Raw genomic sequence first — 17,491 nt, 5'->3', positions numbered from 1 at the left:
CTCCTGTCTCAGGTTTCAAAGCCTGTCTCTGTCTGTGTGCATGGTGCATATGTGTGTGTGTGTGTGTGGTGCATATGTGTGTGTGTGTGTGTGTGTGTGTGTGGGGTTGCTGGTCACAATAAATTGATTTTGACTCTGTACTATGTCATGTAATGGGACAAGTCACCAGGGGTTAAGACTATAAAGAATAATGCAGGAAGGAAAGACTTTTCACTTTGCTCATATCTGGTTCAAAAAGGAAGGAATGATTATTTTTTTCCCCCCAGACATAACAAACCTGAGAACATTTAACTTCCAACATTGGAAAATCACACAACAGTCTTTATGAACATTTCACCATCGATACTCCAACATCTGTTTTTGGATCCTTCTCTACATTGGATGAAAAACCTGTCAGACCTAAAGCCATGCATACTCCAATAGGTGTCTTGTCTATTTTCCACAGTATTTACATTCGAAGAGATAGCTGAAGACATGAGTAATAAAAGCACAAAGATTAGATTTTGCAACACAGCAGAGCAATGAGGTGAACAGGAGCAAGAGAGTTCTTCTTGGCTCCACATTAATAATGCTGCCATCTTGCAGTTGTGAACCCACTCCATGACCTGACCCATCTGCACCAATCTCTGCTTCCCCCTAAACATACTGTATCAGTTTTGTGCTTCCCCATACCCACTGAACTGCCACACAGGATGTGGCTAGGACACACAGTGTCCCTGTCATCTTTTCATGATGCTAAAAGGGTCAATATATTCCAATCCTCTGGAAAATCCCTTCCACCAATTTGTTTGTGTCCCAGATCTTGCACGAAGTTCTATCATGCAATTCTTACCTTCTTAGGCTCTGACATATTATTGATGCGAATGGTGTAGACGCCACTTGTGTTGTAACCACTCTGATAGGCTTCCGCACAGTCGCGGAACAGTTTCTCCTCTTTGATGCCTTTTGTTGCAACTGGAAAGAGAAAAGGTGCAACTGATCATACAAGGTTCCCTCGGGGTTTGGAGAGAAGTCCCATTGAATGGGGAAATAAGCCAATACATCTCCAACTGAAGACAGAATGTGGTCTGTCTGAGTGATATTGTGTCTTTGGATTCCAGAGCACTGATGAACTGTACCAAACATGGGCTTTATTCCTCTGATTTAATCACTCTTGCCAAGTTCTACGTCCAGGTAAACACTCAAATTAGTGTGGCATTAGCTAGCTGCTTTTATTCCCAGCCCCCACCACCCACAGCTACAACTACTGCATTGTCAGAGATGCCTTCCTTTGAATAAGACACTAAAATAAGATCACCCCTGCCTCAGATGAAAGTAAAAGATCCAACAATATTATTTCAAAGAACAGACGATGGCCTACTGGTAATTTCACTGGACTAGTTCAAAAGTCAAAAACCCAACGTGGCTATCTAGGGGCATGACCACAAATCCTACCATGGCAGATGGCAAAACTTAAATTTAACTTTAAAGATATGGAATTAAAAGCTGGCCTAATTGTGACCATGTAACAATTGTTGTACAAACCCATTTGATTCACCAATCTCCTTTGGGGAAGAAAATTTGCTGTTCTGCTTACATGTGACTGCAGGCCCACAGCAACGTGGTTGACCTTTAACCTGTCCCCTGGAATGACCCAGCAAGCCACTCTTTTTCCCACCCCGTAGAATCAAAGTGCTACAAAGTGTAACAGTAAGGAATTAAACTGATGGACAACTCAGCAATGACCTAGGCACCAGAAATGACAACAGCAAACATAGCCCTCTCAACTCCGCAAAGTCCCCTTGACTAACATGTGGAGATTTGTGCAAAGATTGTCAGAGCTGTCCCACAGCCTAGGCAAGGAATTGCATGAGATGAGTGATACGCATGGAAGCACACATTACAGACAATGTTCCATTCATCAACATCACCATCACCAGCCCTGGGCATATTCTGTCCCATCGGCAGGACAGACCCAGCAGAGGTGGCAGCATTGTGTTATATACTTGCGAGGAAGTTGGCCTGGGAGTCCCTCAATATTGACTCTGCACCCCTATAAAACACATGACATCATATCAAACATGGGCAAGGAAACTTACAGCTGATTATTACCTACTACCAACAGTTGTTCCGGATGCTTCTGTCCATGCTAGTATTGGCAACAATGACCACTGCACAGTCCTCATGGAGATGAAGTCCTGACTTCACATCATGATAAGCTTCATCGCGTTGTATGGCACCATCACCACCATGCCAAATGGGACAGACTTAAACTGACCTACCAACTCAAGACTGGGCACCCATTAGTAACAGTGGGCAGAATGGTAGTCAACCACACTTTGTAACCTCATGGTCTGGCATATCCCCCACTCTACCACTGCCATCAAGCTAGGAGATCAACTCTGGTTCACAGAAGAGGGCAGGTCAAGAGCAGCACCACGAAAGCTTAAATGAATTATCAAACTGGAGAAGCTCCAAACAGGATTACTTGTGTACTAAACAGCAGCATGCAATCAATAGGTTTGAGTGATGCCATAACCAATGGACCCACAGTCCTGCCACAAGCAAGTGCCAATGGTGGTGGACAATTAAAGAACTCACTGGTGGGGGAGGTTCCAAGGTGTCCCAATCTGCTCTGATGAGAGTGCCCAACACATTAGTGCTAAAGAATGGCATCCTTTTTCAGACAGATGTATCAAATGGATGCTCCATCTCAGCCTCCTGCAGAAGACTCCAGCATCGCAGATGTCAGACTTCAGCCAATTCGATTCACTCCACATGATATCAGTTGGAGGCACTGGATAGTACAAAGACTCTGGCCCTGATAACATTCTAGCAAGAGTACTGAAGACTTCTGCTCCAGAACCTGCTGCGCCCCTAGCCAAGCTCTTCCAGTACAGTTACAGCACAGGCATCTACCTGACAATGTCAAAAATTGCTCAGGTGTGCCCTGTACTCAAAAAGCACGACAAATCCAATCAACAGCCCATTACTATACCATTAGTCCACACTTGATCATCGGCAAAATGACAGAAGGAGTTGTTGGCAGTGTTTTTCATGGAATTCCTACAGTGTGGAAACAGGCCATTTGGCCCAACAAGTCCACACCAACCCTCCAAAGAGTATCCCATCCAGACCCATTTCCATATCCTATTAGTCTACATTTCCCCTGACTAATGCACCTAATCTACACATCCCTGAACACTATGGGCAATTTAGCTTGGCTAATTCACCTAACCTGCACATCTTTGGACTGTGGGAGGAAACCGGAGCACCAGGAGCAAACCCACACAGAGAGAACATGCAAACTCCACACAGACAGTTGCCCAGAGCTGGGATCGAACCCAGGTCCCTGGTGCTGTGAGGCAGCATTGCTAACCACTGAACCACCATGCCATGTTATCAAGCATCACTTGTAAAGGAATAACCTGCTCACTGAGGCTCAGTTTGGGTTCCATCAAGGCCACTCAGTTCCTGACCTCATTATAGCCATGGTCCAAACATAGGCTAGAGAGCTGAATCCCAGGAGTGAGGTGATATCAGGACAGCATTTGAACAAGTGTGGCATTAAGGACAACTAAAAAAACTGGAGTCAATGGGAACTGGGGAAATATGTCCATTCTTTATGTCCATTGATAACCTTTGTAAGGAAAGATGGTTGTGGTTGTTGGAGGTTAATCCCTCTCTACAGGTGCTCCTTTGGGTAATGTCTTAGGCTCAATCACTTTCAGCTGCTTCATCAATGATCTTTCCCATTTATAAGATCAAAAGGGACGATGTTCTCTGATGTTTGCACAATGTTCTGCACCATTCATGACTCCTCAGGCACCAAGTCATTTCACATCCACATGTAGTGAGACTAGACAATATCCAGGTTTGTACTGCTAAGTGGCAAGTAGCATTCATGCTACATAAGTGCCAGGCGAAGACCATCACTAACAAGGAAGAATCTAACCATCACCTCTTGACATTCAATGGCATTACCAACACTGAATCCCCCACTGTGAACATCTTGGGAGGTTAACATTGATCTTAAGCTGAACTAATCCAATCATGTAAATATAATTGCTACGTGAGACAGTCGGGGAACTTGCTGGCATATAACTTACTTTCTATCACCCAAATAAATCTATGAGTTACAAGACCAGAGTGTGATGAAAGACATTCTACTTAGCTGATGGGTGCAGTTCCAGCAACAGACATTTGGAATGGGTAGGACTTGAAAATGGGCTTCCTGGCCCAGATGAAGGGGCATGACCACAGAGTCACAAGAGTCCCCCTGATTATTGCATTCAAATTGACTGTTTGTATTTGGATTGAATTTCTTGGTCATGAAACCAGATCATATTGACCAGGACAATACTCATAAATGAATTCTCTTCAATCTATGATGTCATTGAGGAGATATGCCTTTCAGTGAATTCATAGTTGGATCAATTGAATCTTGATATTTTCTATGGAATTTGATTGCTAAATTGTTCTGGAGATGTTATTTGATGTTACATAATGTCACCAAATTCCTCTGGGAGCTACAATTTTGTTCTACAAGATCCTATGGGGATTCCTTGCTTATAGAATCCACTAAGACCTGTCAGTGGATTTAAGCTACTCTGAAAGAGGTCAGAGCAATTAGCCACATACAAGAGTTAAATCATTACAAACTCCTCATTTGAGAGAACAGTAAAAACATACTGTTCAGAAGTTTATTTAAAAATATCTGTTTGCCATGTTCACTCTCTCCATGCAGCTTAATTGAAAAAATAAACAATTTACTTATGTCTGTTCTTGGTAGAAAGATAAGGAAGGAAAAGTCAGTGGTATCTTTTTCTGATCACAAAAGACATTCCTTATGTGCTCCTAATCTTAACTGAACCATCAGCACAATGGGATTTGGCAAAAAAACGTCCACTACAATTAATGGAGTTATTGGCTCTTTCAGACTAACTAGCAGAAACCAACTTCGAAAGTGCTTCAAAGCAGAATTATTAGAAACACTAACAAACAGAAAGGGTCGAGGTTATTATATAACATAAAGAGGGATTTCACCTAACCACCCTGCTTGCCAATCATCATTCCTTTCTTTATTCACAGATCTCAACATCTGGAAATCATAATTTCATATGGAATGATATTAATCGACTGGGATGGGCACTTTAAGAAAGGGAATGCTTTGTAAATGTGACAGTGATGGATATATGCGGTGTGCCACTGACTTTTACAATTGGTAGTATCTATACAGAAAAATGTGTTTGTTTCCTACTGAGTCAGGGCAGACTATTTTTAGCAAACAAATTTAAATATGTCTATCAGACTGATTTAGCAGGACTCAGACTTCTGTTTCCCATGTGGACAGCAACAGAATTGGGGTGGGAAATAAACTTTGATGGAAACTCAAAAAAAGCAGGAGACATGTTCCAGCCTTCGTTCAACCCATTCTATTCTTGACTGTATTGAAGTTAGTGGTACACATCAGAATTATAGCAGGGACACAACTGGCAGATATTGAATGTACAGATATTGGGTATACAACAGGTATAGAAAGAGCATGAATTGGATGGTGTAAACATTGGGAACATAAAGGGTGTATGTACAATATGGATATACAAAGGGTGTATGTCAGATGTACATTCAGTGCACAGTGATCTATAATCACCAATTTACTGCCATCGAATAACCCTTAGGATATACATTTTCCTAACCATCTAGTGATTCTCCTTTCCAAACACCTGTCTCAGTTGGTGTTCTGCGAGCCCCCTTACAGAGCCTCTTTTACAGAGGTAGGTGTTAATAAGACAGTCAAAATGCCTTCCTAACCCCATTGCTACCTCTAACCCCCAGTTATTCAAGTTCATTTTTGTCCTTCCCACGACTGTGTTCTTGCCCTTAGCACTTCATCTTTGAGTTTTCTCTATTTATCTCCACTCTTTCCCTATATGGGCATGTCTCATTCATACACACATTCTTATTCTCATCATAATTTTGCCTCTGAATCTGTTCCTTAACCTTTATGCCTCCTTCTCCTGTAATTCCCTCAGCTCTTCTTTCCTGCATCTCCCATTAGTTTTGCTTATATCACATCTGCCCCCTTACTGAAGAATTGCTAAATTCTCTTCCTCATGTTAATGCAAAGTAAAACCTTTTGTATATTGTTATTTTAAATAACACATGATTTTTAAATATATGACGATTGAACATGATGATTGACTTTGGAGCTTCTTTAACCAAGGACATTGCTATGTCAAGTCCTCTAGGAATGTGGCTTTCTCAAATCACACTTCATCAACCCAATATGATCTATTTTGTGAGTTGTCCATATTTGAGTCAACACCATGTACTGAATTTCCTGTTGTTATTACAATGCTGGCAACTCTACTCCCATGTTGAGTGATGTTATTTAATGTGAATTTGTTTTTTTTAGAAAACGTTTCTCCAAATTTAGCCTTCCCAAAAGACTACAGCTCTCAATGATCAGCCTGTCAGTCAAATCATGCACAAATGATTCCAGCTGCTGTATTTAAGATATGAATAACACTATGGACCACTAAACAAGTTAAAGGGAGTAGGAAAATAGAATTAGAGTACAAGGATCTAAGCAAAGGACAAATCAGTGTTTGTGAGCACCTTTCACATCCTCAATATATCCCAAACTGTTTCACAGCCAATGACATACTTTTGAAGTGTAGTAACGTAGAAAAAGCAGTAACCAATTTGTACACAGCAAGCTCCTACAAACAAGGATGTGATCATGACCAGATCTCTTTTATTTTAGTGATTTTGGTATAGTTATGCAACAGGGAGCACGACCCAGAACAAATACAGAAAATAATCCCTTTTGCATTGTGGCCTTCAAATATCTAAGGAATGAAGAGATATCAGAACTTTGTGCAAATATTATTTCCAGTAAGTTCCTGCCTGCAAATAAAATCCAAGTGCTGAATAAATGGGCCAGGTTCTCTTACTTATTGCAGGAGAAAGCAAACTTTATAGATATTAATTCTGTAGTAATTATGTTAAATTACATTTACGGGCTGGGTATTAACTGTGGGTTTACTTCAATCGATAAATAGATGCAAATTGAAATAGTAATTTTTGGATTAGGAAGTTTATGCTTGGAATATACTTTCAACTCATTCAGATCCTGCCCTTGACTCATTCCAGAAGAAGAAAGCGTAAAATAGGGCAGGGGGCTAACACAGGGGGTGGGGTGCCCAATATTATCTGTTTAACCCCTATAAGGAGAAAATAATTGTTCCATTGGGAGAGGACCGTGACCATTCATGGTGATGCTAAGAACCCCATGTCCCAGTAACTGTGTAAAATTTATTGTCAAGCATTTTGCTGCTCTCCCATTACCAGCACTGCAAATGTATGTATAGAATCATAGAAACCCTGCCAAGTGGAAGCAGGCCATTTGGCCCATCGAGTCCACACCGATCCTCTGAAGAGCATTTCATGCAGACTGACCACCCTCCCCACCCCCCTGCATTTCCCATGGCTAATCCACCTAACCTACACATCCCTGGACATAATGGGCAATTTAGCCTGGCCAATCCACCTACCCTGAATGGCTTTGGATTGTGGGAGGAACCCAGAGAACCCGGAGGAAACCCACGCAGACAGTCGGCCATTGGTGGAATCAAATCTGAGTCCCTGGCATTGAGAGGCAGCAGTACTAGCCATAGAGCCACTGTCCCATTCTGAACTAGCCCAAGGTTCTATCTCTGTAGCATAATTCATTCCCTCTCACCTTCTGTAGGCACAAGCAGCATCTGCATAGCATCCACCTTGAAGAGACCAGTCCCTCTGGACCTCATCACCTCCTCCACCTCAAAGGAAGAGGAAACAGGGCAATCAGGGGATGCACTAGCAGGGCTGTCTCCTGGACCCTGCATCAGCTTAGATACTGTCACCCCGGTGGGTATGGTGTCCAGATTAGAGAGAGGAGCACATTCTGGGCAATACACCACCGTCACATCTTTGCAGCTGGCCAAGGACGAAGTGCTCCAGGTCGCTAGCACTCGGAGGACGGCCAGAGACCAAGGCACCTACTCAGCCCCAGACAGGAGAGGATATTATGGTGTCAGCAATTCATTACTTCATTGAAATGCAGAAACAGACACAGGAGCAAAAGGCATGTTTGTCCAAGACATTATAAACTGGGCTGGAGGTTGGAAGAGTCCAGCAGCATTAGCTGTACCGACATGGTTCCAGTACTTGTGGTCTGGCTGCCTCCATGGACAGGTTGGTGGCTGCCATAGAGAACCATGTCCACCAGAATGCTCCTTGGTTGCCAGAGACACAAATAGGCCTGCACCCCATTGCTTTGGCCACCAGGGTTCTCCACCTCCAGCTTACCAACAGGCTCCACTATACGGGTGTAAGTATCTAACCTGGTGGAGGGTTCAGGAGGCAGACTTGCCAGTCCATCCCCTAAGGGACTTGTTTCTTCATTCTTTGAGGTGGAGAAGGAAATATGGTCCAGAGGGACTGGTCTCTTCAGGCTGTACAAATGCTGTTCATGCTTACAGAAAACAAGACAGTGAATGAATTGTGCTGCAGGCATAGAAGCTTGGGCATGTTAAAGAATATACGGCAATCTCCCTTCAGCCCGACTATAGACCCTGGTTGCTCACCTAGATGCCGGGGAGGGAAAGTCAAAACAAAGGCCCAAAGATGGCACAGGTGAAACTTCACTGTAAGTAGAATGTCATGGTTGTAAATATCAGTTCACATTACATCACCAGCTGTGTGACTGATTCTCATTTTAGCTGCCATTCACATTGTCCCAGGACATCCTCATTCAGCAGCGTCAGTGGAATTCTCGCATCTGGAGGACATTCCATTGAAGAAGAACACATGTAATTCCCCTGCACTTTTTCTGAATCATGAAGATATCTATTACTGGAAACTCTGCTGGAGTTTGATGGTTGTCCTTCACTTCCAGATGCATGTGATCCTCAATAATTGTTCTGGACACTTGTACCGCAGAGGACACGAGGTGGCAACAGGTTCTAAGCTTGGTGACAGTTCCAATGAGCATATGAGGAGAATATCAGAAACAAAGCAGCTCTTCAGTCATGTGATCAGTCAGCAGTCACACAGCAGACACAAATAACCTGTAGCCATCATTCTCCATATACTTGAGCATAGCTGAGGTGTGTGTGTGTGCGTGTATGTATGTGTGTGTGTGTGTGTGTCGGGGGGGGGGGGGGGTGGGGGTGGGGGTGCAATGGGATTGCTCTATACAGGCCTTTTACATAGTGGATCTGATTCAGATGTGTGCTTCACCAGCCATGTGGCTCACATGCAGTAGGGTTGGGTAACAGACTGTTCCCCCTCATTGCTACACCCACATCACCCAAGAAAGGCGGCATTTTGTATATGATAATGTATGGACATTTTATAGTTCAAGGTATGAGGTAAGCAGCTCTAAGACTTTGTGCAGCTTGGAAATGTGTTCATAACATGTGGAATGCTAGTGAAACTTTCCACTCGCCAGACATTACTTCTGCTTCATAGTCATTACTGGGATTCATTTGTAATGATCAATGATGTGGTCACAACAGTTTGTGGCTAGAGCTTTTAGCTGGTCACTGTATGCAGTTCAAATGTAGAATTTCAGCTGTATTTAACCTGTACTGTGTAAGTGTCTGATTATTGTAACTTTCTATTGAAGGTTCTCCCATTGCTCACAAATAGAGCGTGCTAACTCAGATAGAAAAGTCAGAATTACTCCGCCCACTCTGGATGTGTTGGCAGCTATTTTTCTCTTCAGCTGAACATTTGTGATCCAGATGAGGATGGAAGGCAACACAATTAATGCTTCACAGAGTGAGTGGCAAGCTCAGCTTGATAATCAAGGTGAACCCCCAAACCTTCATGTTCCTTTATGTCTTGCACTTCCTGTCAATCCCATCAAGTTTGAACCTTCCCACCATCTAACCGACTATTTCTACTTAACTCGTTGAAGCCTCAGGCCAACAGCTTAGTTATGTCAAACATCATTATGCACTGTCCTCCTGCATTAAAGCCAGATGGCGGTGAGCCTCGATGACATACCCCTCCTCAACACTGCCTAGTACTCTTCCATGTTCTATCATTTCCTGCCCTTAAATGTTGAGTTGCTGTCCCTTTTTCAATTATTGTATTCTGTGTCCCTGCATGCTGTTTCTAATCCCTGCAATTGACTTCTCGAACATCTCCACCACAGCACTGAACCTTAATAAACCCCCTTTGACTTTGTTAACCATAGTGTTAGGGGCCAACCACTTCACCAACTTGGAATACAACAAGAACAAAGAACAATGCAGCACAGGAACAGACCTTTGGCCCTCCAAGCCTGCACCACCATATTTTGCCCTCCTATACTAAAACTGTCTTCACGTACAGAATCCATATCCCTCTATTCCCTTCCTATTCATATATTTCTCCAGGTGCTTCTTGAATGTTGCTATTGTGTCTGCTTTGGCAGTGTTTTTCAGGCACTCACCACCCCGTGTGAGAAAAACATGGCTCACACATCTCTTTTAAAAAACCTCTTTCCCATCTTGAACCTGTGTCCCCTAGTAATTGACCCCTTCATCCTGGGAAAAAGCCTCATACTTTCCACTCTTTCCATGTCATTCACAACCTTGTAAACTTCTATCAGATTGCCCCTCAACCTCTTGCATTCTAATGAAAACAAACCCTCTCTATCCGGTCTTTTTTCATAGCCCAAATCCCCCATACCAGGCAACATCCTGGTAAACCTTTTCTGTAACCCCTCCAAAGCATTCACATCCTTCTAATGGTGTGGGGCCTAGAGCTGTACACAATGACAGCCTGATTGATGAGTAACCAGGCCTCTAACTGATCTCTGTGCTGTTCCGCACATGGCTTACCACTAAACCACGGACTGGTTACACTGAACTAACCATGACCCACTCTCCAGATTGAAATGAAACAGAATCCCTGACCCTGAATGCTTTGATTAGCCAAGTAGCCATGTTCAAGCTACCAGACAGATATGAGGATGATGTCCTTGACTGACTGCAGCAGTATCACTTGGTTTGATGGAGGACTATTCCCTTCAGCCTGTGAGATATAGCCCTTTCGCTGAAGCACATGCTGAATGCTTGTTGTGTAAGCTGCTGGCATATGGTGTATGTGTGAGACTGACGTAACACAGTTCTGTACAGCAACATTTCTGCTGCCTTGACAATCATTTCACAAATATTACAAGATATCTAGCTTTGTTTCTATGCTAAAAGACCAGGCAACACATAACTACTGTGAGCCTGTGAGTTCTGAATAAAATGGCAATGCAGAAAAAGCAAGGCAAGGTATAGGTACTATGGGCATCCAAGCATGCAAACAGTGAGTAAGTACTAACGGCAAGCTAAGATCCTGAGATGCTTCCTTTTCTGATGCACGAGATGAGTATGTGTCCCTGTGCACTTTGTGCACATCAGAAAAGAGTCCAAAATGTGCCATGGTGATGTGAGGCTGGTGCTTTACTGATGCCAATCTCAGTAACTGAGGGTGCAGGCAGTTGCTGCCCATGTACTGTACTCTGAAGTGTTGATTTAATTTATTTATTTATTCATTGTCACTTGTTTCTTGTTACAAAATGCAAAGAAAAGTGTAGTATAGTGTCGTCACTCTCTGGCACTATCCTAAAACACAGAAATATAAACCAAAATATAAAATACAGAGGTGGGAAAATGAAGAAATAAAGGAAATGTTAAACCTTACAGTGCTTCTTGTTAAATGCTCCATCACGGGCCATGGGCCTAGTGGCCAGGCACGAGACCCCCTTGCCGCGCTGCTGCCGCTGGAATGAAGGTCACCACTCTTCAACACCATCTTGTCTCCACCAATATCCTCTCGTCATTCTGAGTCCTCGCCAATGCAGATATCACCGATGCTGCCAGGTACAGTACCGGCCAAAACCCCAACTCTGCCGCCGCCACTATGAGTCCGCAATGGGCTCACCTTGCCAATGCAGCTGCTGCTGAGTCTAGTACTGGGCCCAAACTCACCTCCACCTCCATGAATTCGCACTGGCATTTGGCCCATATGCCTCTCACCCTTCCTATTCATATACCCACCCAGATGCCTTTTAAAGGTTGTAATTGTACCAGCCTCCACCACTTCTGTTGGCAGCTCATTCCATACACGTACCACCCTCTGCGTGAAAAAGTTGCCCCTTAGGTTTCTTTTATATTTTTCCCCTCTCACCCTAAACCTATGCCCTCCAGTTCTGGGCTCCCCGAACCAGGGATAAAACTTTGTCTATTTGCCATATCCATGCACCTCATAATTTTATAAACCTCTCTAAGGTCACACCTCAGCCTCCAATGCTCCAGGGAAAACAGTCCCAGCCTATTCAGCCTCTCCCTTTATCTCAAATCCTCCAACCTTGGCAACATCCTTGTAAATCATTTCTGAACCCTTTCAAGTTTCACAACATCCTTCCTACAAGAGGGAGACCAGAGTTGCATGCAATATTCCAAAAGTGGCCTAACCAATGTCTAGTACAGCCACGACATGACCTACCAACGCCTATTCTCAATGCTCTGACCAATAAAGGAAAGCATACCAAGCTCTGCCTTCACTATCCTATCTACCAGTGACTCCACTTTCAAGGGACTATGAACCTGCACTCCAAGGTCTTGTGGAATCCCAATGCCCCAGACTCATTGTTGATGAACCATCCGGCTTTATGGCAACAGGATTGAACTTACAATGAATCTTATAACATAATGCTGAGGGGTTATTGGCATCCGGTGAAACACAAGGTAAGGTCGGCAGATTTCCTTCCCATAAATGAGAACTGGACAGGTTATGAATGACAACTCATGATAGTCATCATGGCCACCATTCCCAGCTTTAATTTCCAGGTTTGTGAATTCATTTAATTTAACTTCCTCCAGCAGCTGTAGCAGGATTTGAACTTCTGGGACTTCCTTTGAATTACTAGCCTCATGATATTGCCACTATGCCACCATCTCCATGCCAACTCACCACCCCACCTCTGATTCTAAAGCAAAATGACTTGAAGAACTTGGAATAAATCCATCAAATTATAATTTGCATTTGCTGCAGCCACATCTCTGTCAGACTTGGCCCCATTATACCTGCCAGTGTGATAATAGGGAAAGGCCTACTGCCACGGACCTGACAAGTATGTTATTGAATCTCAGCTATGGGATGATTTCTTTAAATGGGCTCATAGACAATGATTTTCTGTGTTTCACTACTGGCCTCCCTTGACCTAAAAGCACTAGGGACTTTGGGTCGTTGTGTCACAGGAATAACTCAGACAATTGAGTGGCATTAGCTGCTCTCAGAATTGCAAATAGATGCCACGGGATTGTCTCTAGCACCCGTGATTTAGGAAGAGGGATGAGTATCGAAAAAGAAACACAAACTGGAGTCCTTCTTACGATATTAAGTTCGGGGGTAACACGCACATCTTTAAGTCAGGAGGTTGCTGATTCAAGTCCCAAGTTGGAGACGCAAGCACGTATTTCAGGGCGACACTCCTAGTGGGGTAATGGGGGACAGCTGCACGATCAGAGGTGCTAACTTTCAACCAGACAAACCAGAGAGGTTTTTTTTATTCTTTCATTGGATGTAGACACCACAAACAAAGTCAACATTTATTGGCCTAATTGTCTCAAACTGAGTAGTCTGTTGGGCCATTTCAGACAGCAGTTAAGAGTCAACCAAATAATTGTGGATCTGGAGGCATACGTAGACTGGATTGGGTAAGGATAGTAGATTTCCTTCCCTGAAAAGACATTAGTGAACTGAATGGGTTTCTACGACTATCAACGATAGATTCATAGTCACTATCACTAGGGTTCATGGTGGAATTTGAGCCCAAAGCCTCAGAGCACATGACTGGAGTTCACTATTACTTGACCAGTGACATTATGACTATGGTACCATTTCCTGTGCACTCATCATAAGCTATCATGGATAATCAGAGCCTTTTTAATTAAATTGATTACCTTAGGAAATAATGAAGCTTTTAACAATATTTGCCACAATTTGTATCTTTTTTTGAGATTAGATTACTTACAGAGTGGAAACAGGTCCTTCAAGTCCACACCGACCCTCCAAAGAGCAACCCACCCAGACCCATTCCCATACATTTACCCCTTCACCTAACACTGCGGGCAATTTAGCACGGCCAATTCACCTGACCTGCACATCTTTGGATTGTGGGAGGAAACCGGAGCACCCAGTGGAAACCCACACAGACACAGGGAGAATGTGCAAACTCCACACAGAGTTGCCTGAGGCGGGAATTGAACCCAGGTCTCTGGCGCTGTGAGGCAGCAGTGCTAACCACTGTGCCACTGTGCCTCCTCATTACTTAAAATGGCATAGGCTGTGGGCTGAGCCCTGAAATTGGATTTAATTAAGAAGGCAAACACAGTTGCACTGACAGACTGCTGCAATTCCCTTCAAATGTCCTTCCAAGTATGGGAAAGCTGGCAAAGCTTACAGGTAAACTCTCCCCCTGGTCTAGGATTGGCTGCTGCAATTGCACAGTGGCAAAGACAAGATGTTTGAAAGCACTCCTGAGAAACTCCAGGTGTATTGCTTGGGATCAACGCATCACCCGATGACCTTTAAGTGGAACCAGAGCAGGTGCAAGGTGACAAGCAGGAGAACATTGAGTTTCATCTGTCATCACTGCTCTGCCCATCAAAAATCTGCAATGGGATAGTCAGAGATCAGGGGCGGCTCATGTTACCCTCCCAGCTCATGTGTTCTAAGCCTGCCACACAGGCTACAATGGAAACTGAATGTTATAGTTGTCACTTTGATCATTGAATCGTGTCAGCTGCACTGACTCCATACTTAGGCTACTTGGAATGTGTAGAAGACACTCTGTTCTTCAAGCAATTCAATGGAGGCAATAAGAGCAATATGGAGAACAGGTATATGTCACTCACTGGGTACTCATCCTGGATTGAAATGTTCAGTCACCTTTCAAGTTACCTCATACTGGGCAAATAAACAATGAGTGAAAACACAAAAGAAAACAGGAAATTCAGGAAACAAGGTTCCTGATGCAAATGCTTAATCAGGACTGAAACCCAACAGAAAATAAAAAGACTCAAGTTACCACAGAAAATGTTTAACCAAGATCAAACACTGACATCAGTGAAGTTACACTTGAGATTGTCTGACTGCAGGTTACAAACTATTCACTAGAAGAACCGAAAACTGAAAGATGCGAGAGAAGATTTTCCGATTGGGACCAAACATAAAGTTTAAAGGTTTGTAATTGGAAACCAAACATTGAACTAGGGCTTGCTACAGCAGAGTCTCTAGGAACTAAAACATAAGCTTCAGGCCACTGCAATGTACAAACATGGGAGGACAGTCACATGTTGTTCAAAAAGTTAATGTTTATTTTCAATTTTCCTTGGATACTTCTGTTTATTCGCTGTAAATATTAAATTGAACTCTGGCGAGTTAAAGCATGAAACTAGAGACCAATATATTTCTGGATAACAGGATAGTTGAAGGAAATACCAAAAGGAAAACAATATTTATGCTCTAGGAAAGGAGATGAATGGTTTGCAAGTGTTGTCTGTTTATTGGAGATGAACCAGTTAATGTTAATTGACAGTTAACAGCAAAGACTTGGTTAAATTTTAAACAAGGCAGGTTGGCTCGGACTGGTCAAGGCATTACTCTGAGAGATGAGCCAGAAAATGGCTTTCAACTATTTTGTTGCGTTGAAATGGGTGCAGTGTGTATGTTCTTCCTATCTTCAAAGAACAGGGCACTGTGTATTAAGATATGTAACTTCCAGAGCGCACTTTCCAAGTGCTGAAATCCCAACTAACAATCTTAAATTGGTTGACAGAATAATTCTTCAAACATTCAAGATTCTGTAGTAGATATATTATTCAATTGCCGAATCACACCTAATGACTGACACTATGTTGTATGCTTTACATAGGCTGACTGTGTACAGTCAATATTGTATTTGTTGTGAACATTTGAAGGGATATGCTGTTTGATGTAATCCTCCAGACTTTGGGGTGTATGACTTACATAACTGACATCACACCAGCACTGAAATTCATATACCATGACTCAATTGTGTGACAGGGAGAACAGCACATTGGTTTTACAGCAGAATTCTCTTACTGGCAAACAAGAATAATGTTGCTATGGCACTGATTGTGGGGGTCTGGGTTGGACGCTGAGTCAACTGCATTGCTTCACTGGTCAGTGCTGAGGGAGCGCTGTACTCTCAGATGGTCAGTACTCAGGGGATACTGTTGCATCAGAATCAGTACTGAGGGAGTGCTACACTGACAGAGGGTTAGTACTGAGGAGTGGTGCACTGTCAGGCAGTCAGTGCTGAGGGAGTGTTACATTGTCAGAGGGTCAGTATTGAGGAATCATTGTACTGTCCAAAGGTCAGTACTGAGGGATTATTACATTTTCAGAGAGTCAGTACTGAGGGAGTGCTGCACTGTCAGAGGGTCAGTTGTGAAGAAGTGCTACACTGTTAGAGGGTCAGTACTGAGGGAGTGTTACATTTTCAGAGGGTCAGTACAGCACTGAGGGAGCTCTACACTTTCAGAGGGTCTGTGCTGAGGAAGTGTCACATCATTAGAGTTGTTGACTTTCAGATGGGACATTAATTCGAGCCACTCAGCTGCCTTCTCAGCTGGGTGTAAAAGATCCCACAGTTAATAATTTGAAAAAGGACAGCAGAATTAGCCTCCGCACTCTATCAATATTTATCTCTTAAATCAACATCACTGAACAAAAACAGGTAGACTGACATTTATAACATTGCTATCTGTGGGATCTTGCTGTGCACAAACTAATTGTCACGTTTCCTACATTACAACACTGATTATGCTTCAAGGAGTATTTCTTTGGCAGTGATGGTCACTATAGAAGTGTACATTTGATGAACATTAATAGAGTAATACTGCAAAACTTCCCAAAGAAAGGTTTATTCCTTATATGTTTAATATTCAGAATGGAATTGACAACATCACAATTCTCCACCTCCAGGCACGACTGCAAAGAGGAAGCCAAGGTGTTCTCCAGGAAGATAGCAAACAAGACAGCATTTGCTTATTCCCTGTAGAAACTGGCGTTGGAGATTAATTAAACAGAGCTCACAAAGTGGAGCTGACTGCCTTGGTCTCCCAGATGGAATTGTTGTGAGCTGTGCAGGATAATGGGGGAAGAAGTGAAAAGAAAAATATAAAGACGAGCATCAATTTAGCATTACACAGGTCCATGATACTGTTTATGTTCCATTCGAGCCTCCTGTGAAACGTCCTCATCCAAAATATAACTTTCTCGTCCTCTATTCCCCTCTCCCTCCTATGCTTATCTAGCCTCCTTTTCCATGCACTGTTTACTTCAACCACTCACGGTAGTGAGATCGACTTTCTTATGAATCTTTTGGAAAATATGTTTTTATTCCTGATTTCAATTACTTAGTGACTATCTTAAGCTGAGAGCCCCAAGT

General features: G+C 43.0%; 1 protein-coding gene across 1 annotated transcript in view; it reads right to left on the bottom strand.

Moving 5' to 3' along the window:
* The window catches only part of LOC140477318 (angiopoietin-1-like), a 199,281-nt gene that overhangs the window by 47,170 nt on the left and 134,620 nt on the right, over positions 1 to 17,491 (bottom strand). Inside the window, exon 5 of the mRNA XM_072570986.1 lies at positions 833 to 954. Within this exon, the coding sequence (XP_072427087.1) occupies positions 833 to 954 (122 nt within the window). The remainder of the gene's footprint in view (positions 1 to 832; positions 955 to 17,491) is intronic.

Source organism: Chiloscyllium punctatum, chromosome 5 (assembly GCF_047496795.1).
Source record: "Chiloscyllium punctatum isolate Juve2018m chromosome 5, sChiPun1.3, whole genome shotgun sequence".
NCBI lineage: Eukaryota > Metazoa > Chordata > Chondrichthyes > Orectolobiformes > Hemiscylliidae > Chiloscyllium > Chiloscyllium punctatum.
Note: the sequence above shows the minus strand (reverse complement) of the source record. Positions and strands in the feature narration are given on the sequence as shown.